A 22,968-nucleotide genomic window follows, 5' to 3' on the forward strand; every position below is an offset into this window, starting at 1 on the left:
TTACACACTGTAGCTTTAATAAAACTAATTCTCTATAGTTATATGGAGAAGTAACACTAATTTCTGTTTCACGTTCAGCCTTCAGTCATCTTGTACAATCAATAAAAGGTAAATGTAGTTAAACTAAAGGAAGTTCCAACTGTCCTTTTAGGATTACCATCTTAAATATTTCTGTCTGTGTTAAACCTTTTATTCTCTATGTCTGCATGGACTAATGGTCATTGCAATTATTTAAGGAAATTTAAAGATAGAAAGATGGTTGATCAAAAGAGAAGTGAAGTCAAATTAAAGGTAAGAAAATTGATAAAATGATAATTTTACTCTTCTTACTTCAAACCTGGCATTTAAAACAGGGATATGTAGACATTGAAACCAACTTCACATGAATGTATAAAAAGAAAACATTGTATAATTTTGATACAATAAAAACTATTACCGTAAATTATACAGTTACAGTTGAGACATTCAAGTGGAACACATGTTTTTGTTAGGAATCTAATCTTTTCTAAGTTTTCATTAAATCTACCAGTTTGTGTGTTTATTTGGTACAAAAGGTGACACCATTATTAGGGGAAAAAATATAAACTCACTAGAGATTTGTTTAAAACTTTGTCCTTTTCATGTTCCATTTTAAATGTACTCAAGCAAGATTAGGTAAATAACATACATAAATTACAATAAACATTCTTCTCTCTAAAAATGTACTTTAGTTTATACAAAAATGAAGGCTTAGCGTTATGTAAACTTTAAAATGGTCCTCTTGGTTTCAGTGGGGAAGTGAAATTTACTCCAGAAACTCTTGTTTTCTGAGGTCATTAGTGTTGTTTACTCTTTACTATCATAACATAACTAAAAGTGCATCAAAAGCTTACATGCTTAAGTGTTTATTGGCACATTTTCAGTTTCTTTTATGCAAAAAAATAATGCAGAGGTCAGTTGTTATTTAAAACTTCACAAAAAACTATTTTAAAAGATTTGGAGAACTTGAGAGATCATCTCTAGAGATGTAAAACAAATCCACTCAGCAATGAGAATTTTCTTTTTTATAACACTGTTGTGATATAAAGTCTTTGGAGAAATTTACCCAGATAAAAAGACTAGAAGGTGCTAAATGAAATCCGAGGTCGGAGGTCTGTATCTGTAAGGAGCACAAAGGAAACGTATCTTTAGTGTCTCCTTGAAAACTGAGCACTGTTGCCTTTTTGTAGTTTTTCACGCTTTGAATAAATGTACACAAAAAATAAAGTGTCTGTAACTTTATCCCAAGTTAATCAAAAGTTCATGAGTGGAGGAAACCCTTCAATGGAACACTTTGAATATAAGTTGGTTTCTCCTCCACAGAGCATTCCCATCTGATTGTGTCTTTACATTCATTACATCTAACCCTCCGTGATGAAGGTTGGAAGTTTCATCTGTTCTATGGAGAAATTTCCTGGTGTGATTCCCAGTGAAAACAGTCACCTTGCAGCATGTGGTAGAGGAGCAGGTGTCTTGAGACTGAACGTGTCTCCGCTGGAAGAATGGTGAGACGGCGCGTTGCCACATACCAACGACGGCTCTGCTTCTTTAATCTCCATCGCACACTTATACAGCTCCGCCGCCCTCTCAAAGTCACCTTCCTCATAACTGGATTAAATGACAGCATGAAAGCAAAATAATCGAAGCAATGTGAGGCGTTTTTTACGGTGTTAAGAGGATGATAAATATTCTTACCTTAGCACAGCCAGGTTTTTCAGGGTTTCTCCGACCCGTGGATGTGAGCGGCCCAAACTATCTTCGTAGACTTTCAGTGCTCTTTCATAAAGTGGCAAGGCCTCACTGTGTTTTTTCTATAAAAATAAAAGTCTCAATTAGCTTTTGGCCATAAAACCCAAAAGAAAATATATACACTGACAGTGGAAAACCAGAAAAAAAAACTGCAAAAATTCAAATGTTTATTCATTAAAAATAGAAAACCTATCAAAACCAACTTGACCCTTTGTGAAAATAACTTTTCCCATTTTGTATTTAGATCAAAGAATGTTCGTGTGGTGAAACTGATAAATCCAAATGATCATCTGCAAGATTTGAGTAATAGCTGTTTACAGACTGCTTGGGCCGGTCCAAATGAGCTTGAGCTATTCTGCAAAGGAGGATAGGCAAATATTTATGTGTAAAGCTTGTTGAAATGTCCTTTCAAAAGACCTGCAGTGCAAATGTGTCATAAATTGGCAAAAAAAATCCAAATGTATGGCCTATTTTTTCCTGAGTCACAATGCATTAAATCAATGGATCTACATCCTAACACTTCAAATAAATGCACTGTGTATGTTGGTCTATCACATTGAGAAGTGTGTTTTTAATTTGGTAAAATATGAAAGAGTTCCAGTGGCGTGAATACTTTTAGCGATGCATGAAGGGTTTGTGGATGAGTCTCACCAGTTGGCAGAAGAGGACAGCGAGGTTCACCAGTGCTGTAGCCACACTTGGGTGTTTGGGGCCAAAACTCTTTTCTCTGATTTCTAGAGAAAGCTCATAAAGTGGAACGGCCTTCTCCAGCTTACCCTTCATGGGAGACATTAACATAAAAATGAAATACCCCCCTAAAACACTTGATGTCACAAGTTTCAACATTTAATCTGACTGATGTCTCACTCTGCGCTTATAGAGCATGGCCAGGTGTTTGACAGTGTACGCCAGAGAAGGGTGGTCTGAGGACAGCGCGTTCCTGCGGATCTCCAGTGCCCTCTCATACATGTCCTCTGCCGTTTCGTACTCCCTCCTTTCTGTGTTGAGCGCAGCCAGGTTGTTGAGAGACTGAGCGCAGTCTGGGTGATCTGGACCGAGGACACGTTGGCGCATCTCCAGGGAACGGGTCAGGAACACTTTGGCTGCACTGATGAGAGGAAAAATGAAGAAAGATTTTAAACATTTAGGTGAACTATAAATATGAGGGTAAATGGAACTGCTCCATCTATAAGGTTAGATCCTCATACTGGGTAGTTTAATAGAGTATTTAAGGTGAACTGTGTCTTACTCCAGGTTGTTTTGGAGGTAGTAAAGGACTCCCAGTTCATTGAGTGTCTTGGCACAGTCTGCAGAGTCCTTCCCCAGAGTCAGCTCTTCTAGCTGGAGGGCTCTACGCCTCAACAAAGTAAAGCCGTACTGATAAGGGAGTAAAACAAACATGGAAGAAGGTTTTAGATGTTTTATTAAGACAGCATGACTCTTATTTATTCACATGTGAAAGATAATGTGATCTTTGTAACTAAAGTTGTGTCACGCATTGAATTTTAAGGAAAATCATACTTCATTTTCACACTTCTTAATATTTTGCAAACCTGCCTGCATTTATTGGGGTGTTTATCTACCAGCTTTGCACATATAGTTCAGTCAGACTAGAAAGTGAGTGTCTGCAAATTTACCATGGATTATCATTTAGATTTGGGCCTTTGTGCTAAACTAGGGGAGCTCAAAGTGAGCACTGGGAGCCATTTATAGTCCTTGGAATGATGTTGTGCAATGCAATTTAATAATGGTGCAAATCTAACTGACCCGCACAGCTAATAATTTGTGAGTATTTCTAAAAAAAACAACAACAAAAAAACAAACAAACTTGTACTGGGTTGTTGCTGCAAAGAGCAGCTTTGGTAGTATTAGATCTGTTTCTACAGAATCCGAATATTGTTTTTTCTTTCCTTTAATATTGTATATTCGGATTTTTATCTAAAAGAAAAAGAAATTATCTAAAAGAAAGAGAAAAATCCCAATAAAAAAGCTTTTGGATTTGTATTTAAAAATGAAAAGTTTTGTCAGCGTTGAGTGACAATTTTGGCCCGTCTAACACAAATATATGACACTGTTGATCTAATGATTCCATCGTAGCTCTGGCCGCATGTTTAGAGTTGTTCTGCTTAAAGGCTTCACCTACAAATGTCATATTGAGGTCAGTCTGATAAGCAGTGGTTCTTTTTTTAGATTGCAAAGTGTTCTGCATGCAGGCAATGATAGTCAATGTTGGTTTCATCAAAACAGAGCACTCTCTTTACATTTCAAACAGAACCTCTCATGGCTTTGTTTAAACCATGGCTCTCTTGTTGCCATTTCTTCAACTCAGTATTCCTTAATAGATTCTCAAACCTGACATGTTAATCTCTAGAACTCTTCCAAAGTTACAATAAGCATCTCTTCACAGCCTCTGTGATTGAAGCTGAGCTTTGCCTCTTTAAAGTCATATTGTTTGTATATCTTTCCTGGGTTCAGTTTCCTGTCTCAGCCCATTTGCTTCAGATCTTCACTATCTCTCTGTACATTTTCTAATTTTAAAACTGTTTCCATATTTTTCAGTGAGTTCCTTGGCCTTCATGATGGTACTCTTTCCTTCCATTGTCTATTTCCTGTATATGTGTTGATCTATCATATTAAATCTTAATAACATACTTTGTTTAAGGTTGAAATTGAAACACATTTATTTACTGAAGAGAGACAGGTACAGATGTGAAAAATTCGCTCACCATGTGACCTTTTTGGCGTGCCGTCTTTTGACGAATTCTTACTGACCTTTTCCGGAGTTTCTCAGCTTGTTCATATCTGATTAATAGAAAGTCTAAAATGTTTAACTCAACCTGATACAGAAACGCTGAATTAAGTCCTCAAAAATCGTTTGGGAGTACATGTAAAAAAAAAAAAAACATTTACTTGTTTTGTTTCTGATAGAGCATGGCAATGGACTCCAGCTCCTGTGCCACAGTGACATGCTCAGCACCGTAGGCATTCTCGCTTATCTCAAGCGCTTGCTTGTACAGCTGTTCAGCATTCCCATACTTCTTCCACTGGACATAAACTCCAGCCAGTTGGTGTAGCGAGCGAGCGACACTGGGATGGTCTGGGTCCAGGGCTGTCTCTCTGATCTCAAGAGACCTTTGTAAAGGAGCAACAGCCTAGAAGAACACGTCGAAGTTTAGCAGAAAGAAATGGTTTACGTTTTATATGCGTGATAAAGAAAATCACCCAATGTACCTGACTTGGAAGACCTAGGTCTTTGAGAAAGCGACCTAAAGTCTCGTAAAGGTTTGCAAGCTTTGTCATACTGTCTTCACTCTCGCAGCTCTTCTCGTATCGTTTTAGGGAGTCGAAGTATTCAGTTGCCATGGAGCTTTTGTCTTTTCCCACATACTGCCAGTAGGCCAGCAACTCAGAAAAATGACCCCTGGGAGGAATAAGAAAAAAAAAATGTAAACAAAGACAAAATGCAAAATCTTAGAATGATTAAATACCATCTCATAACCCCACATATTTTCAGTAGAAGCAAACTTTTACCTCTTGTACAGGTTTTGGGAGACAAACAGGTTCAGCAGACTGAGCTGAAGTTTAGTTTTGTCCTCCTGCTGCTGGTGCAGCCAGGGAAGCTCATCTGCAACACGCCATGTGACGCAGTCCTGGCTGCAAGCATACACACAACGACTTGAGTTTCACCGGCTGTAAAATAAGATCTGCGATGTTTGTGTTAGAGTTAGAGGGGAGGATGAGTACGCTGCACACCTGAGCTGCTGATTGAAGTAATGGATTAGTTTCTCCCTGTAGGAGGCACAGCCACTTCCTCCACCTAGGAACTCCAGCCTCACAGCTTCACAAGCCTGCAAGGCAGACAAATAATAAAATAAGACTCTATATTTAAAATATATCATTAATCTAATTCATTTTAGTAATCCTGAATACAAATGACATAAATCTATTTATAATGTGAGATCTTACATGGATTTACTAGAAAGTATAAAGCTAAAGAATCAGCATCACTGGTTAAATGGAGAAAACCAAGGACAGAGGTGCCATTTAGTAGTTCATATATTACTGTAACCAAGTTAAAGTTAGTGGTTTTGATTTTTTTTTCTGTCACGTAACTTTCCATTTATATGCTTTGATTTTGTACACTCCTTAAGCTTCAGCCTTTTTTGGCGTAACTTCTTTGTGGAATATGTCAACAAGTCAACAGTCTTGAACCTCATAATATGGCCATAAACTAACATTCTATAAAAAGGTTGGTGTGGATGACGTTCTAATTTCTTAAAAAAAATCATATTGGATTCTTATCATTTGTTTGGTAATGACTAAATGACTAAAAAAAATTAACTTCCTAATAGTTTTCTTTTATCGGTTAGATGCGCTGGAGCGCTGCTTGAGAAAAAATGTAACGCATCCCAAAATCCTGGACTTAATATCCAAAATTCAGTGCCACCACTGGCCAGCAGGTGTCAGCACACCTACGTTACTGTTACCTTTTGGAAAGGTTTCTTTCAGTACTAGAAAATAATATAAATATAATTTAATATTGCACAGGAGGTGTCTCAGTAAGAAACTAAAATGCATATAGAAGCACATAGATACACACTAAGGTAAATATACATATAAAGAAAAAAAGAATATGACACTATGACAGTAATTCAAAACTAAGATGGAAAAAAAAACAAGACTGCAATTCCTTTCGTTGTTTATTTATATATCGAGGACTTTTAGCCATAATGAGAGAGTTTCTTTTAGTTGTTCTAGTTGCTTTATAACACATTTAGGTCTTTTTTTGTTCCTATCTTAGGCATTCAAATCTATTCAGCCCTGTGGTAAAATGTTTCTTTTTTAAAGTAGCTGGCTTAGTTTGAACTTTTATTTCAATGTTTTATATCTGTGGGATGAAGAAGATTTTTATCGTCTTTTGAATCATATGGACCAGGTGTGCAGCTGTTTACCTGCAAGTGCTGAAACCTGATGAGTCCACAGCGGAGGGTCACAATGCAGAGTCTGTTTAGGTGGTGGAGCAGAGAAGACAGAGCTGGCCACTCTAGCCCTGGGAAAAGATCTAATGCCTCTGATTCACTCACTCCATTGTGGCTGGAAAACACAAGGCACAGCATCTAGGAGAAGGAAGGAAAAAAAAGCATTTATTCTTCTGCTAAGCATAAAAAAAATGCAGTAAAATATGTCTGTTTATCTATTGCTGCAATTACAGCAAAGCCTAGATATGACAATGTTTCACCTCTTTCATTATGTGCCTCTCTCGCTCCGAGTTGAGGGACTTTAACATCATTCTTAGCGCCAGGCGATAGAGAGACAAGGTGTCCTGACACTGCAGACACTGTTCCAGGTTCTTCTCCAGGGTCCCACCAGATCTAAAACCATCCAAAACAAGTTGATTTTATTCTTAAAAAATGCTATCTAATACACAGAAATCTTTACTTTCCTAAAAGCATTGTGTTTGAGGATGTTAAAAGGTGTAGCATATCCTTATCTAAGATTTTCTAAAAATGTCAGGAAGAAAAAAAAAACCTAAAACCTATGCAATAAATTCAAACACTCTAAATACAGAAGACCAGTCCAATTCACAAGTCATTTCTAAAGAGTTTAATAGGATTTAAAGGACATTTTCTGCAACCGTTAAATGTGACTGAAATAGAAGAAAGAAATGTAGGTGAGTCCTGGTCTAACCAATCTAAAAAAAGACCTAACTTTTACTTTACTTTCCTATTTCCCAATACAGAACCCAGAAAGTAGACATAGCTGACCTGGTAATCATCCTTGCCAACAGTGTGACATACAGTGCATTGCATGTCGATGCAGAGCGACAGTGCCTTTCCAGCTTTTTCTCCTACGACAAAATTAAATCTATAAACCGTGCAGATAAATGCATTTATTCATAATAATAAAAAAAAAGCATTCTACATTTCCACACTGACCTGATCCTTGGTGAGTCTAAGATCGGTCGCCTGACACTCTCCAGTGACTACACTCTTAACTTCTCTGGGACTAAGTGGGTCCAAGTGAAGGGTAGGCCACAACCTAAAGAAAAAAGTATTTTTTGAACTGCAGATGTTCCCATAAGTGTGCAGATTTAGAACACATGCTCACAGAACAGAAGGCATTAGGAGCAGAAATGTCATATCTAAATTTGGCTTTTAATTATGGATTTTTGTTGTTCTTTTAAAGAGTACAATACCTGCATAATAAAACAAGGACTGGATGCACAACCACATAGGATCAACTTTTGAGTATAGCTAGGGAAAACAAAACTTGACTAAATGTGAAAAAAGCACTAATGTCAGCCTGTTGTGTGCATTCCTAAACCAATTTCCAGGTTTCTTTGGGATCATGTTTCTGTAGGAAAACCCAATTAGGTCGAAGATTCAAAAAAATATCAACAACAGATGAAAGAAAAGGGGCGCATGGAACATTGCTGTCCACGGTTTTTAGGGGATTATTCATACTGTAAAGCATGGTGGTAACAGAATCACTCCGACGATCTGGATCTTATTTGGTGGTGTTGGTTTACTGCAATAAGAGGGATGGATTAATGAGGAACAAACTGTCATTAATACATGTTTTTATGTCTTCTAGACTGAACTACTGCCACTGTCTTCATGTAGGATGGAACAGCTTTCCTCTGGGTCGCCTGAGGCTAGTCCAAAAAGCTACTGCATGTTTGCTAACAAGACACATAAGGAAGTTGTCCTAATTTTATCCTCCCTGCATGTATTGTTCATACATTTTAGGATTCATGTTAAGGTTTTAATTTTGTTTTTGGAAAGAATTAAAAGGTTTGCAAAGTATTTAGTTAGACAGTTACACCAGCAGGTTCCCAAAGAAATTTAATCTAAAAACTCTCTTTGCTTTTAGATGTTTCTAGGACTTTTTTGTTGTGTTACTAAACTCTCAAACAAACTTTGGATAATATCATGCCTCTCTTAGATCCAGAATTTTTAACCCATGGACATGTAACAATATATATATATATATATATATATATATATATATATATATATATATATATATATATATATATATATATATATATATATATATATATATATATATATATATATATATATATTAGTGCTGTCAATCGATTACATTTTTTAATCGCGATTAATCGCATCAATGCCTGAGTTAACTCGCGATTAATCGCATTTTAATCGCACATTTTTTTCCTGATTGAAAATCATTTAAATACTCTCGATGACATACAAAAAAATACATACAGGCTAGGTTTGTGCCAATGTTCTTTTTTTAAAATGAAAACAGGTCACAGATACTGATTTATGCCATAGAAACATATGGCAAGAAGATGGGGAGGCATGTAGCAAAAAATAACAAATATGTAGCCAAAAAAAAAGGCCCTGAAAACAGGCTGATGTAAAAGACAGTCTTTACAGTTAATACAGTCTTTTGAACAAAGACAAGCATTTTACCCTACTGCTATAAAATTTAGTAGAGTTAACATTAGATGTTAATTAACCAAGATAATAATGAACAATTTTCAATCAATACATCAAAATCAATAGACCGACATCACTAGATGAAGGTAGTCTATGAAAGTTACTTTTCAGACTCTTAACAAAAATGAGAACACACACACACCCACTCACCCACACACAGACACACCCACCCACACACACACACACACGATACCGACCTGTGGCGTACACAGAGCAAGAGTGCCGTAGCAGATTCCATTTCACCTCAGTAATCTGTTTTCTCAGCGTATTTCAGGTTGCTACTAGTTACCAGACACTCAACTTGTTTGTTGGTGGTGGAGCTTAAAGAAAAGGCACTAGCGTCACCCAGTGTATGAGCGTCTTTTTCCCTTGAGGAGCTCCGCTCTCGAAGCCTATGAGAAATGCATAGACTGGGGGAAAATAGCCCCGCCTTCCCGCAGGCTGCAGCGGGATGTACTTGGAAAATTGTACCATAAAACCACATAGCGTTAATCTCACGTTAAAAAAATTATCGCCGTTAAAATGGCCTCGCGTTAACGCGTTAATAACGCGATAATTTTGACAGCACTAATATATATACTATAAAAATTCCCATAATTGTCTCTATATGTGTAATTTTAATCTTGCAACACGATCAACAATAAACTTTGATCCTTTTGTGGATGCGGAGACAATTTGCAGTCAAATTATTACCTCCAAGCCTGAGGACACGTTTCTACATTAACCGACACCACCACTCTGACGTTGACAGGAAGAGGGTCAATCAACCACTTCATGTGCCTTTCTGCTTGCTGAAACAGGATAAAGTGATAAAGAACATTACTGAAATATGATAATAAGCTCTACAAATTCAGACAAAAATATGTGTTGAACTTAAAGTAGAGAAAGGAATCACCTGTATTTGGTCAATTGAGTCAATGATGATGATGATGTTTCCTTGGTGCCGAGCAGACAGTTTCTCCAACCAGCGAGGAAATTCTTCCAAAATCTTACTGGGATCCATGGATAAACCAGAGATGGACCAAAAGTGCTGCAGCAGCTAACAGAAAATGGATGAGAATAAACAGACTGTATTCAAGACATGTCTTAGCTGGAAGAAAATCCATGACAGAGTTTTTACCTTGACTGTGAGGCGTTTGATAATGAGAACAGGCTCTGAGCTTATGGAAAGGGGGCGTCCGACAAAATGATAAAGGAACAAAGTGTTGGGGGATTGCTTCTGCTGCAGCTCCATCCTGTAAAAAATGAAGAATCCATAAAAAAGAGGCAGCCTACACATAAAACGCAGAACTGTATACTTTCTGAAGACAACACATCAGTCAACCTTTAATTAAAAACTCAAGAAACAAATAAAGAAGTGAAACAGTAGAATAAAAAGACTATGAATTGATCAAACTAACAACTACAAAAAAAAGCAAAATAATTGGAACTAATCAAAGAAATTTTACAAGACGATCGTTTCAAACACCTGTTCAATGTATAGTAAATAAATAAATTTTATAAAATACACAATACGGGTAAGAATATTTATGTTGAAGTTATAAATAGCCAAAACAGAAATGTAAGAATAAAAAAATGAACTTGAACTAAAAGTGAAACTGATTTTTTTGTGACTGTATCAAAATTTTGTTCTGTGCAGAAATCTTCTCTCACCATTTGGAAAGCAAGAGAGACTTTCCTGAACCTGGACCCCCGGACACCAGTAGGGGCGGCGTCGGCGGAGGGGCAGCGATCATGTCGTTTAAACGATCTATATACTGAGAGGAACAGCACATCAATTTAATGGATGAAAAGTATTCTTTAAGGGAATGTTAGAGAAATAATTTGTTATACCTTTTGGAAGCCTAAATGGGAGGTGGTGCTGCTGCAAGCCTGCTGGTAGGATTCAATCTGCTCCTGTTCGTCGTGGAGGTCCCAAAGCACATCACCCAAATCCTCCTCCTGACCAACATCTATGGCAGAGTGCTTGGAGTCATCATCCGCTCCTTCCAAACCCAACAATTCCTAAACAGTGAAATTATATTCAGCATTTAAAAAGGACAGTAACCTGAAAACAATGTCCAGATTTTAAACAAATAGAAAAACATGATGGTCTGCACCTGCTTGATGATCTTCTCTAGTTGAGCAAAAATCAGTTTAGCTCCTTCTTCAGCAGAGCCGCTGTGATCCACCACCTAACAAACGGTAAAAGGGAATTTTCTTCTCAGTGAGAGACCTAGACCCTAGTTTCTTGCTTACAAACATGTTCCACTGTTTTAGAAAAAAATAAGAATCAGTTGTTTTCAAATCAATAGAACAAAAAGGAGTTGTCAATGCTTTGAACCTCAGATTTGAACTTCAAAAAAAGGATTTAGGGGCCAAAAGGAGGGAAAAAAAGGCCTTCTATACCTTTAAACAAGTATGATTTTATGCAAGTGTTCTCCTTCTGTTACTTGAAAATAAAAGCTACAAAAAATAGGAAAAACAAACAAATTGTGATGTGGCAACTCCAACTTAGGAGTTCTCTTTATACAAAAAATATAAAAATCCTTTCAGTGGTCAGAAATGAATATTGATATCTTTCAAAACTGAAACAAGGTAAAAAAACAAGAAAGAAGTTCAATATCCTTTTAATTCAACTTATCAAGGCTAAAAAAACAGGACAGTATGGGGGCACTGTAATTAAGTAGTAATATCCACACAAAATATAAAAACGCCATTATTATTATTATTATTTTTTTTTCCATCCATCCATTATCTGACACGCTTGTCCCGAGTGGGGTCGCGAGGGGTGCTGGTGCCCATCTCCAGCAGTCAATGGGCAAGAGGCGGGGTTCACCCTGGACAGGTCGCCAGTCCATCACAGGGCAACACAGAGACACACAGGACAAACAACCATTCACACACACACTCACACCTAAGGACAATTTAGAGAAGCCAATTAACCTAACAGTCATGTTTTTGGACTGTGGGAGGAAGCCGAAGTACCCGGAGAGAACCCACACATGCTCAGGAAGAAAATGCAAACTCCATACAGAAAGACCCTGGGCCAAGAATCAAACCCACACCTATTTGGTGCAAGGCAGCAGTGCTACCCACTGCACCACTTAGCAGCCCTTATTTATTAAATACAAAATAAAAAATTTTGATTAAAATAATAAAAACATAATTATTCAAAAAAGATAGAAAACTACCTGAAGCTTAGAGAGGATTGCTTTACCAGCTCAGCCATCATGCAGAAACATTTAAGCCTAATTTATCACAGTAAAATCTATAATGCTGGCTTACAATAAACAGAAATGATATTTGAATCATTTAGTCACGACAGAACAGATTTGTTTCCCTTATATTCTCTACAGTAAATATAGAAGTTACACACCTTAACTTTGGCAGCCTTGTCTGCTGCATTGACCCTTTCCAACAGCTGCCTGACAGGCCCAGTCAAGCTGCTGTCCTCTTCAGTCCTAAGGTAGAGCACCAGTGGGTGACCATCCGGGTTCTTAACAAAGGCCTCGTCACAATCCTCTGTCATAGACCTGCAAAATAGATGTTACTCAGTATATCAAGAAAATCCATTATTTCTGCAGACACAGAGCTACTACTTCCCCCTATATACCGGAAACCAGATGTTTACACTGTATAAAAAGATAGATCAGCTGTTCTCTTCATACTCTGGCCTTAAATCAGACTAAGAATTTCCTTTTTTAGGTCAATTATAAAGCCAAGATTAATTCTATTTCCTAAATGTTTATCTAATCAGATGTAGTTGTTTGAATTTTATATCATTTACTCCAAATTCAGAAGTCTTTATATATACAAGTTTATATAAAAGCAACAATTTTTGTTGAACTTCGGGGAGCTTCTTGCAGAAAGCGCTAGTGACGTATGGAAGAAGAGTTGGAGATGTCACCGTTTGCTTTCTAAATTGTGGCTGAAAACAGCAACTCTGTATTGGTAAATACACTGAAGTCATAAAAGAATCAGGTGGTCTCCACCCACATTAGCTGCACCCTACTCCATAAAAAAACTCAGTGAAAATAGGAGGGCTAGCTTCATGCAGGTGTCATACCACCAGTGGTGCAAACAGTAGGTATGCACTATATGAGGCGCTAGAGGGGGCAACAAAGCGATGGTGGAACAATCATTTCTAGTCACTAATTTCTGCATCTTGCAGTTATTTTGATTGTTTGTTTTTTGTTCTTTAGAAATGAAAGGGGAGGGGGCACACCTTAACGTGGTGACTGCAGGGTTTTTTTGTGGGGGTGGCTCTGTTTTCATTTTAATCACAATTTCATCTGATGACAAATAGCTGAAGATGAGGAGTCAGAAAAAGAGTTTACAGGGGCTGCATAACAACAACCAAGAACAGTGAGAAAGACAAAGGTGTTTATATATTAAAATATATTTAAAAAATACTTTAAGGTGGAGGAACTTGCAACTGTGTAAAGGAAAACATCTCTTTTCTAGAGAGATGTTTTCTAGAGAAAAAATACAGGTGCTGGTCATAAAATTAGAATATCATGAAAAAGTAGATTGATTTCAGTAATTCCATTTAAAAAGTGAAACTTGTATATTATATTCATACATTACATACAAACTCATATATTTCAGATGTTTATTTTGTTTAATTTTGATGATTTCAAATGACAACAAATGAAAATCTCAAATTCATCATATCAGAAAATTAGAATATTACTGAAGACCAATAAAAACAAAGGATTTATAGAAATGTTGGCCAACTGAAAAGTATGAACATGAAAAGTATGAGCATGTACAGCACTCAGTATTTAGTTGGGCCTCCTTTGGCCTGTATTACTGCAGCAATGCGGCGTGGCATGGAGTCGATCAGTCTGTGGCACTGCTCAGGTGTTATGATAGCCCAGGTTGCTCTAATAGTGGCTTTTAGCTCTTCTGAATTGTTGGGTCTGGTGTATTGCATCTTCTTCTTCACAATACCCCATAGATTTTCTATGGGGTTAAGGTCAGGAGAGTTTGCTGGCCAATTAAGAACAGGGATACCATGGTCCTTCAACCAGGTACTGGTAGCTTTGGCACTGTGTGCAGGTGCCAAGTCCTGTTGGAAAAAAAAAATCTGCATCTCCAAAAAGTTGGTCAGCTGCAGGAAGCATGAAGTGTTCTAAAACTTCCTGGTATGTGGCTGCGTTGACCCTGGACCTCAGAAAACACAATGGACCAACACCAGCAGATGACATGGCACCCCAAACCATCACTGACTGTGGAAACTTTACACTGGACTTCAAGCAACGTGGATGAAGTGCCTCTCTTCTTTTCCTCCAGACTCTGGGACCTTGATTTCCAAAGGAAATGCAAAATTTACTTTCATCAGAGAACATGACTTTGGACCACTCACCAGCAGTCCAGTCCTGTTTCTCTTTAGCCCAGGCAAGACGCTTCTGACGCTGTCTGTGGTTCAAGAGTGGCTTGACACAAGGAATGCGACAGCAGAAACCCATGTCTTTCATACGTCTGTGTGTGGTGGTTCTTGAAGCACTCACTCCAGCTGCAGTCCACTCTTTGTGAATCTCCCCCACATTTTTGAAGGGGTTTTGTTTCACAATCCTCTCCAGGGTGCGGTTATCTCTCTTGCTTGTACACTTTTTTCGACCACATCTTTTCCTTCCCTTCGCCTCTCTATTAATGTGCTTGGACACTGAGCTCTGTGAACAGCCAGCCTCTTTAGCGATGACCTTTTGTGTCTTGCCCTCCTTGTGCAAGGTGTCGATGGTCGTCTTTTGGACAACTGTCAAGTCAGCAGTCTTCCCCATGATTGTGTAGCCTATAGAACTAGACTGAAAGACCATTTAAAGGCTTTTGCAGGTGGTTTGAGTTAATTAGCTGATTAGAGTGTGGCACCAGGGGCCATCAATTTTGAACCTTTTCACAATATTCTAATTTTCTGATATGATGAATTTGAGATTTTCATTTGTTGTCATTTGTAATCATCAAAATTAAACAAAATAAACATCTGAAATATATGAGTTTGTATGTAATGTATGAATATAATATACAAGTTTCACTTTTTAAATGGAATTACTGAAATCAATCTACTTTTTCATGATATTCTAATTTTATGACCAGCACCTGTAAGCAAAGTCTAGAGTCGCCTTGAGTTTTTTTTCTGTATACTCTTGTCAGTTAGGCTCAAACCTACATGGCTTAAACACTGTTAGCTAATATGGTTAGCATGTATCAAGGTCACCTGGTTTAGCTAGCGCATGAAGTTTTGTCATGGCTGTGGTCTGAAATTTCCATATCGCAAGTCACTATTTCCAGTAAGTCTACAAAAGCAACATAAAGAAATACAAAGTTTACAAATGATCCCAGACCTTGTTTGGAGAAACATCCTTAGGTCTGGTGGATGAAAATGTATGTATTTGGCCACAATGTCCCTAAATATGTTAAAAAAAAAGATGGAGTAGAGGAAAGCAGACTGTTGCAGGTTTTTTTTTTTTTTTTGCTGCACTTCATAAAATAAATGGCATCAAGAGCATATTGTGGGAATATCAAGAACAAATTCCAAGGCATCAGGTAAAAAATACACATGAGAAGCTTGTGAATATATAATAAATATAAAAATGGTTAGCTTTACATATGCAAAGAAAATGCAAACATCTGGTTTCCACTTTTTAGTAAAGTTTCCTTTCTGTTATGTTCATATTTTTGATTGCTTTAGATAGTGGCATTCATTTTTCCAAAGTCAAGAAACAAGTAAAAGCGATCATAAAAACACAAACCAAACACAACTAAGAAAACTACTGGAAATGCCTCAGGAGGATAGCACTAAAAAACAAAACACGACAGGATTTTAGTTATCAAAATGTTTTCCAAAAACTCTTGAGTGAACAGACAACCATTATCCTTAAAACATTCTTTTGTTAATGCTTATTATTATAATGATGATAATAATCAACCCCCTTATTATTATGTAATAGCATAATAATAATCAGGGGAATGTGAAAGTGTGTGTGTACCTTGTGACAGTGGATTTAAGAAGAATAAGACACACTGAACTCCGCTCGATCTCCTGCTTTCGCAACGCTGCATATGAAGAGGTATTCTCCTCTGGAAAGTAAACGTTTAGGTAGAAATGTCCCAGACCCTCACACATTCTCCGCAACACAGAGGAGTGTTTCTGTCCAAAAAAAAAAAAAAATAATAAAATAAAATAAATATATATACATATATCTTGTATACAAGAAAAATATTATTGGCAGTTCACTGTTGTTAGGATATTACACCTTAATATTAGCTGCCTGTTGCATGTCAGAACTGATGTTTTCCCCAATAGTTTATCTAATTAAGACAGTTCCTCTGTCCGGATATACAGTTATAATCATCTTTCTGTATGTGGCAAATAATTGGGAATGGAATGAGAGCAGTGTCCTTCAGCTAAGAACAAAGTTTAATATTTTGATAGGGCTGGAGCCATGGATGTCTCCTCATCTGCAAATGTTTATGATGTAACGATGTGATGATGTAGCATACTGAAGTATAAAATGCTTATCTACCTGTTTGTCATGGCCACTTCCCTTGAAGTGAGTCCGGCTGGTAAGCGCTACCTTGTGTAACTCTAAGCAACTTCTCTGATCTGAGTAAGATTACAATTTATATCGAAATCTGATGTCATGTCTCATGGTTATTTAATGCATATACGTTCTGAAGTGTTATTTAAAGAGTTTGTACCGTGTGATCTCTTTTCAGGAAAAAGAACCGGAGAGAGAAAGCTTCAAGGTGTAGACACAGATCCTACCTTTTTAACGCTGTAATTAAAATAACTTTCTGATATTAGCGCCTGATATCATTAGCCTTGAATTATCATTGACATGAGAACGATACATTTGAATAAAGGTCCTGTATTAAAGTCTTGTATTATATTTGCGTGTACTGTTTTTTTCTCTGTCCAAACACGGGATGGCTTAAGATCTCCAAAACATCGAGGGTGTTGACATATAGGTTTTAATGCTTTGGGGCACCAAGGGGCCCTCAAGGACTACATGGGGTTCCTTCTGCATCTTCTAAAAAACAACTTACTAAATTGTATGTTATTCTGTTTTTTCTTTTTTTTTTTTTTTGGTCACACTTTAATATATATAGATTTTAGAATTACAATACCTAAAAGAAAATTAGAAATTAAAAGAAATATTACAAATATGTTTATCACAGCTGACTCCATTCATAGTTCAGTATCGGTTGCCCCTCTGATGACTCAGTTCTCAGGAACTAGGTCGAGAGGAGGGATAAAACTGAAAGGATTTTAAGGCATTTATTTTCTCAGGAAATACATTATTAACCTTTATTTTGTAAACATCCTTCACAATGTTAAGGGATTTATAAATCCAGAACTGCAGCATCCGCTTGAATTCATCCCAAAGGTGTTCCTAAAAATTTGGTAGCATTATCCAAAAGTATTTGCCGATATTGCGTATATTGAATCTAAGTAAATTCTAATACTAAGAAATACCCCTAAACCCCCTATATTCCTTTACCAATAAGTAATAACAATAGCTCCCTAGACAACAAGTGTTGACTGCTCTAGATAAGAGTTTAATGATTTTTAAGCTGAATAAGCAGGAATTTAGTTATGTGTGGTTTTAATATCCAGTCCTTCTATTAAGGTGTAAAACATATTATTAATGTCAATATATCCCCTAAACAAGAACATTTTACAACTACTAATCTACAGTGTCCATGAAACTGACCCTAATAAAGATATCCAGCTCAGTTTTGGTGTCTTGTGTGGCGATTAGGTAGCAGCGCACGGTGTTACTCCATAAGGCCTGGGGTACATGAGGTGACACCTGAAGTAGACTGGCCACTGCAGCATCCCAGTCATCTGATGGAAATAAACACACAACAGATTATGTTGTTTACATGCTGCAGAAAATAACAATACACCGATAAGCCTTTAAAAACATTTCTATGTTATAAAGCACAAACGTGGTAAAGCTATGAATCAGCAATTTAAACAGTTATTGATGTATTGACAACATTTCATTGCTTATAATTGCTTGATGTGCATTTCCCTGATGGTGTGAAAAAAAGGTTGCAATAATGCCAAGCAGGATCCAGTCAGGGCCCGATCTTGCAAGATTCCAAATAAACAAGGCTAAATTGCAGGAAAAGATTTTCTTTGTCTGTGTGCAACAAGTGGATGTGTTGAAGGTAATTTACAAAGATTGCTGTACAAAGTAGTTTGGTTCCACCCTATTGAAGAAAACCAGATACATTCTGATAAAGGAAGTTTGAGAGTGGCCACAAAAGAAAGATAAGCTTCTAAGCCGATATTTTAGCTGATATTTTATCTATAGTGCACTTTGCATAGGTAGCCTGGTATCTGAAAGTGGGATGGACATAAGTAAAACCAAAAAAAATGATGAAAATAACTATATATACATACATACGTGTATATACTCATTAAAAAACATTGAAGGAGAATTTAAATAATACCTCCTACCCTCCTACCATGAGTAAGAAATGCACATGTTGTGTGCATACAAAGATGCATGTTTACATTTGTGTATCATCCAGCCATAAATCTGCACAGCTGTGAGAATATGATCTGTATTTTGATTAATCCACAGATGCAAAAAAGAATGGTTTGCCTGATAAACACATTTGCAGATGTTTCAAGAGGAAACCTTATCTTACCTTAAACATCAGGCCCTTAGTGTCTTACAATTAGAACTATTTCTCTTGAACACAGGATGTTAACACAACCACAAATAAAATTTTCAACTTGACCTCAAATGTTTTTATGAACCTTCCTTTATTTTGTGGTTTCACCTGTACAGGATGTCTCAGCTATAGCTTCCTTACCCCTGCTAACATTTGCAAATGGTCCTTCAACATCTATTAAACTGTGTGCAAACTCCGGTCCTCTGAACGTCTGCTGCAGTTGCATCATGCTACCCATTGAAGGTTCACTTCCCAGCACCCCACCAGTCCAGTATTCACACTGAGTTCCAACTGCTGATGAGAACAAAAAATAGTATGTGAATTAAAACAGGAATATAGAGGAAAAAACATGTCTATAGATATTAGTGTCTTACCAGTCACAGTGGTTTGGTTATCATCTGAATCAGAGTCAATTGGACTAAAAACATGAATACCCTGAGTCTGCAGCTGCTGCAATTTGGCCTCCAGATCCCTCTTTGCACGCAGCAGATCTTGTATCTCTTTCTCTTTTGTCTCACGGAAAATCTGAATTCAAGTGAGCATCAAGTTAAAAAGACAGGACTTTGTGGGAAAACCCGCAATTTGCTTGACCTAATTGGATAAAAGCTATAATAAAAAACAATGTCACAAATACAACGTAGAGAGAAAAAAAAACGGGTTTATTTTTACCTTAAACTGCCGTTTCACCTTGTCCCTGTCATGTTCAAAGGTGGCAGCCCTTTCCATAGCTTGGTACTTTGCCTCAAGGGCAGCCTCCTTCTCTCTGAGAATCTTCTGGTAGGTTTTCTGAAGAGCCTGTTAAACCCCAACAGGACACTTTAAACACTCACCTCATTATATATGCTATATATCCATCTTTAAATAACTTTAACTAAACAGTATACCTAAAATACTATAGCTAATAGAACAAGAGTTGAAAGATGTACCAGCACCATATTATGATATAGACAAACAGTAATACAAATTTATCCTGATCACAACTGAGTCTAGTTCCACAGGCCACTATGAGCAAAACAAACATACAAACAAAAATAATAATAATAATACAGTAGGCTGCACTGGTGGATCTTTCTATAGCATTGTAATTTATTTCTGCAGCTGCATAGTGGTTTGACAGCAGCTCCACTAAGATATTTGCAAAAAACTGTTTTTAAAAAGTCCATAAAAAATTGAAAAGTAAATATATAATAAAGTATAATTGAATTGAATAAATGAGTAAGAAAGAGACTGGACCGGATGGTATCCGGTATATAGAGAAGTTTCAAACAGTTTGGACAATATTTTCATTTAACATTTTTGTTGTTATATACTTTAAATATTTGCTCTCTCTGTGCAAAAAGCTGCAGAATTTGTCTATATTCTCATAAAATCCCTCAACAACTTAGATTTGTTTATCCTAAATTATATTCTGTATCTATATCCGTATATATTTACATATGTGGACATCCTTATTCCTAATTCCCTGTACCAGTAAAACACTACTTGGCAGTAAGTTTTTTTCTAATTTTAATGCAACTGCTATAAATCTTGGAAAGTATTCTATGGGAAAAAGCCAGTAGTCAAACACAGGGGTGCAGTGACACTGATGATCTGGGACTGATCTATACAGTTATGTCAACTCTGTCCACTAATATAGAATCATTAAACAGTTTTTGCAGACATCAGTCTGTAATTGTAAGTCCAGACACACAGTGATCCAGATCACTCAGTTTGCTGCATTCACAGATGGCACAAATAGTGATCTGGATTTAGGGAAATTAATATTTTTACAAGGTAGGATGTTCAGACACTCCTTTTACATGGATGTCAGATGTTTCAAACATTGAACACATAGTTTAATAAATATGGAGGAGGGATACTTTGGTGATTTCAGTAACCTAACCTTTTATTTACCTGCAGCTCAGCTCTTAGCCTCTTGTTCTCCTCGTCAAGCTTGGCCTCCTTCTTCTGCATGGATGTGATCTCGTTATTCTTGCTGACGCGAAAGATTTCATACTCCTTTCGGAGTCTCTCATACTCTGCAGCATACTCCAGGTCCACGGAGCCCGTGGATTTGAAACTGGCCCCAATAACCCGAGGTCCACGGCGGAAGGAGCTGCGAAGGAGACGGGCTTTGGGCTTGACTTCAACGGGTATCTCACAGGCTTCCCCTCCCTCACCGCCGTATCCATCCTCGATCACCTCTCCTGGGCTGACCAAAGAGGATGCGGTGCCCATAATGGCAAAGAGCTAATAGATTAGCCTTTTTCTGATGAGCATAGCTGCTACCGAGCGGTGAAAAATGGGGATAGGGTGGACATTTTTTCTCATAACCGTCGAGAAAAAAAAAGACAATGATTTTAATTTCGTGACATTGTCAAAAAAATAGACTTTATAACGTAGACGTGACAAGCAACATAGATGTGACACGTAAACGCAACCAAGTGCCGATGTATTTATAGACGACAAAAATAAGAAAAGATACTTAACGCAACGTGGCCCACCGAGACATTGCTGCAGACAAAAACAAATAAAGCTGGAAAAAACATACGTTGGTAAATATGCTCTTGTCACAATATTGTCTCCTGAAAAAAGAAGAAATGAAAATTGTGAAGCTAGGTTAAACAAACAGGGACATAACGGTCCGCTCCCTTTTTCACAGCTTCCTCTTCGCTGCCTTGGTAACAAGCTTTGAATACGGAAGCCGCGAAAGTCAAAAAAGGTTTGTTTGGAGTTGTTAGACTTTTTCTATTCTCTTTTCTAATACAGACGGTGGCATCAGTAATATTATGTAGGGGAATGTTCAGACTTATTAAACATTTAACATTTTCATATATTAACAATAACTTTACAACACAAACACTGTGGTTAATTATGCACATCATATACTAACACTAAAGATGATAAGTAGAGAATTCACGCTCTTTTCAGAACTAGATTTTGTGTTATATGGGGTAAAGAGATAACTATGTTACTCTGCAAGTCATCTAGGAGTCTTCAGTGAAATCATAGATAAACACCTACTTTAATAATAACTTAAACATTTATTAAATGTGGATATTAGTACATTTAAATATCATTTTTTTGCAGAATGATTATTGATAAAAGTATGTAAAATATTTTCGCCCCAGAAGTCAAACCTGAAATAATTTTGTTCACTATACCTTTTATTTACACAGCATAGATGTTTAAAAATATGCATCTATTTGTTAGCAATGGCTGCAGGGAATATAGTTTCCTTTATATATAGTTTGTCTTTATTTAGAAAATATGGATGTTTGTGCTCGTTCCTGTTGGAACAGTGAAGATTGACCCTGAGGTTCTGGTGCCTTTCGGCCACCCCTGCATGTACATTGGTTATTGACTGGGCACCCCTATTAGGATTTTCTGGCTACACCTCTGAGCAAACCCTCTAATTGAATTATTTTTGCTACACTGGAAGATTGGAATATATGCTGCAATAGCCATTTGATCAAAGTGCTTATACCAATTTTATTTTCCCCATGTTTTATTAGACATGAATACAGTACAAAGATGCAAGAAGGAAGGTAAATATTATTAGCTAGATAATTCACTAAAGATAATTTACTAAATGTGCCTGTAAAGTTTTTGAGCACAGATCTCAATTTATACTTCCTGACCTGCTTTATGAGTCTAGTTCATGAAAAACAACTGAGATATCCCCTGCCCCCGCAAAGAGATGCTTATTGCTGATTTAAAAGAAAAGCAGTGTTGGACTCAAAGATTTCCCCTGAGAGCAGGTTGGTGGGTTACGCATTTCCTTCATTGTGACTGCAGATGCATCACACGTATCTGCTGCTGGTGTTGTGCAAGCTATGCCTTTTTGGTTAAATAATTCTCTTGGACAGCTCTGAGATATGCAACTTTAAATGCTGCAGAACTCCTTAATATTCTTAGCAGAGGTGTTTCTATATGTGAAATTGATTTGATGTAAAGTGAGGACAGCTGAATTCCTTTATACGAGGTAACCATTGTTGAGTCATTGTTGCCTCCCCTCATTGCAATAATCTGCAAGTTATATCAGCAATTTAGCTTGGGTGCCTTGCAGCTTCTC

General features: G+C 37.1%; 1 protein-coding gene across 1 annotated transcript; it reads right to left on the reverse strand.

Moving 5' to 3' along the window:
• Window positions 1-1,039: 1,039 nt before the first annotated feature.
• On the reverse strand, window positions 1,040-21,589 carry nphp3 (nephronophthisis 3). Its single transcript, XM_038288976.1, has 27 exons — window positions 20,808-21,589; window positions 19,584-19,709; window positions 19,289-19,439; window positions 19,056-19,208; window positions 17,939-18,072; window positions 16,211-16,371; window positions 12,598-12,754; window positions 11,339-11,413; window positions 11,073-11,243; window positions 10,893-10,996; window positions 10,360-10,474; window positions 10,135-10,278; window positions 9,933-10,030; window positions 7,704-7,806; window positions 7,533-7,615; window positions 7,007-7,139; window positions 6,720-6,884; window positions 5,521-5,615; window positions 5,299-5,421; window positions 4,999-5,188; window positions 4,678-4,919; window positions 4,494-4,569; window positions 3,017-3,144; window positions 2,635-2,875; window positions 2,419-2,544; window positions 1,714-1,829; window positions 1,040-1,626 (listed from the first exon to the last, which is right to left on the reverse strand). The coding sequence occupies exons 1-27, from the start codon at window positions 21,129-21,131 to the stop codon at window positions 1,458-1,460; spliced, it is 3,903 nt and encodes a 1,300-aa protein (XP_038144904.1). The 5' UTR covers window positions 21,132-21,589; the 3' UTR covers window positions 1,040-1,457.
• Window positions 21,590-22,968: the final 1,379 nt, after the last annotated feature.

Source organism: Cyprinodon tularosa, unplaced genomic scaffold (assembly GCF_016077235.1).
Source record: "Cyprinodon tularosa strain WSP-4 unplaced genomic scaffold, ASM1607723v1 ctg260, whole genome shotgun sequence".
NCBI lineage: Eukaryota > Metazoa > Chordata > Actinopteri > Cyprinodontiformes > Cyprinodontidae > Cyprinodon > Cyprinodon tularosa.

What these genes read in the sequence shown, in the direction of transcription:
- nphp3 (XM_038288976.1), bottom strand. Translation starts at nt 21,131, where the DNA reads ATGGGCACCGCATCCTCTTTGGTCAGCCCAGGAGAGGTGATCGAGGAT. An exon ending in GGCTAAGAGCTGAGCTGCAG is followed by an intron (nt 19,710 to 20,807) that starts GTAAATAAAAGG and finishes GGGGTTTAACAG; the next exon opens with GCTCTTCAGAAAACCTACCA. An exon ending in CACGCCAAAAAGGTCACATG is followed by an intron (nt 3,145 to 4,493) that starts GTGAGCGAATTT and finishes CTCCCTTATCAG; the next exon opens with TACGGCTTTACTTTGTTGAG.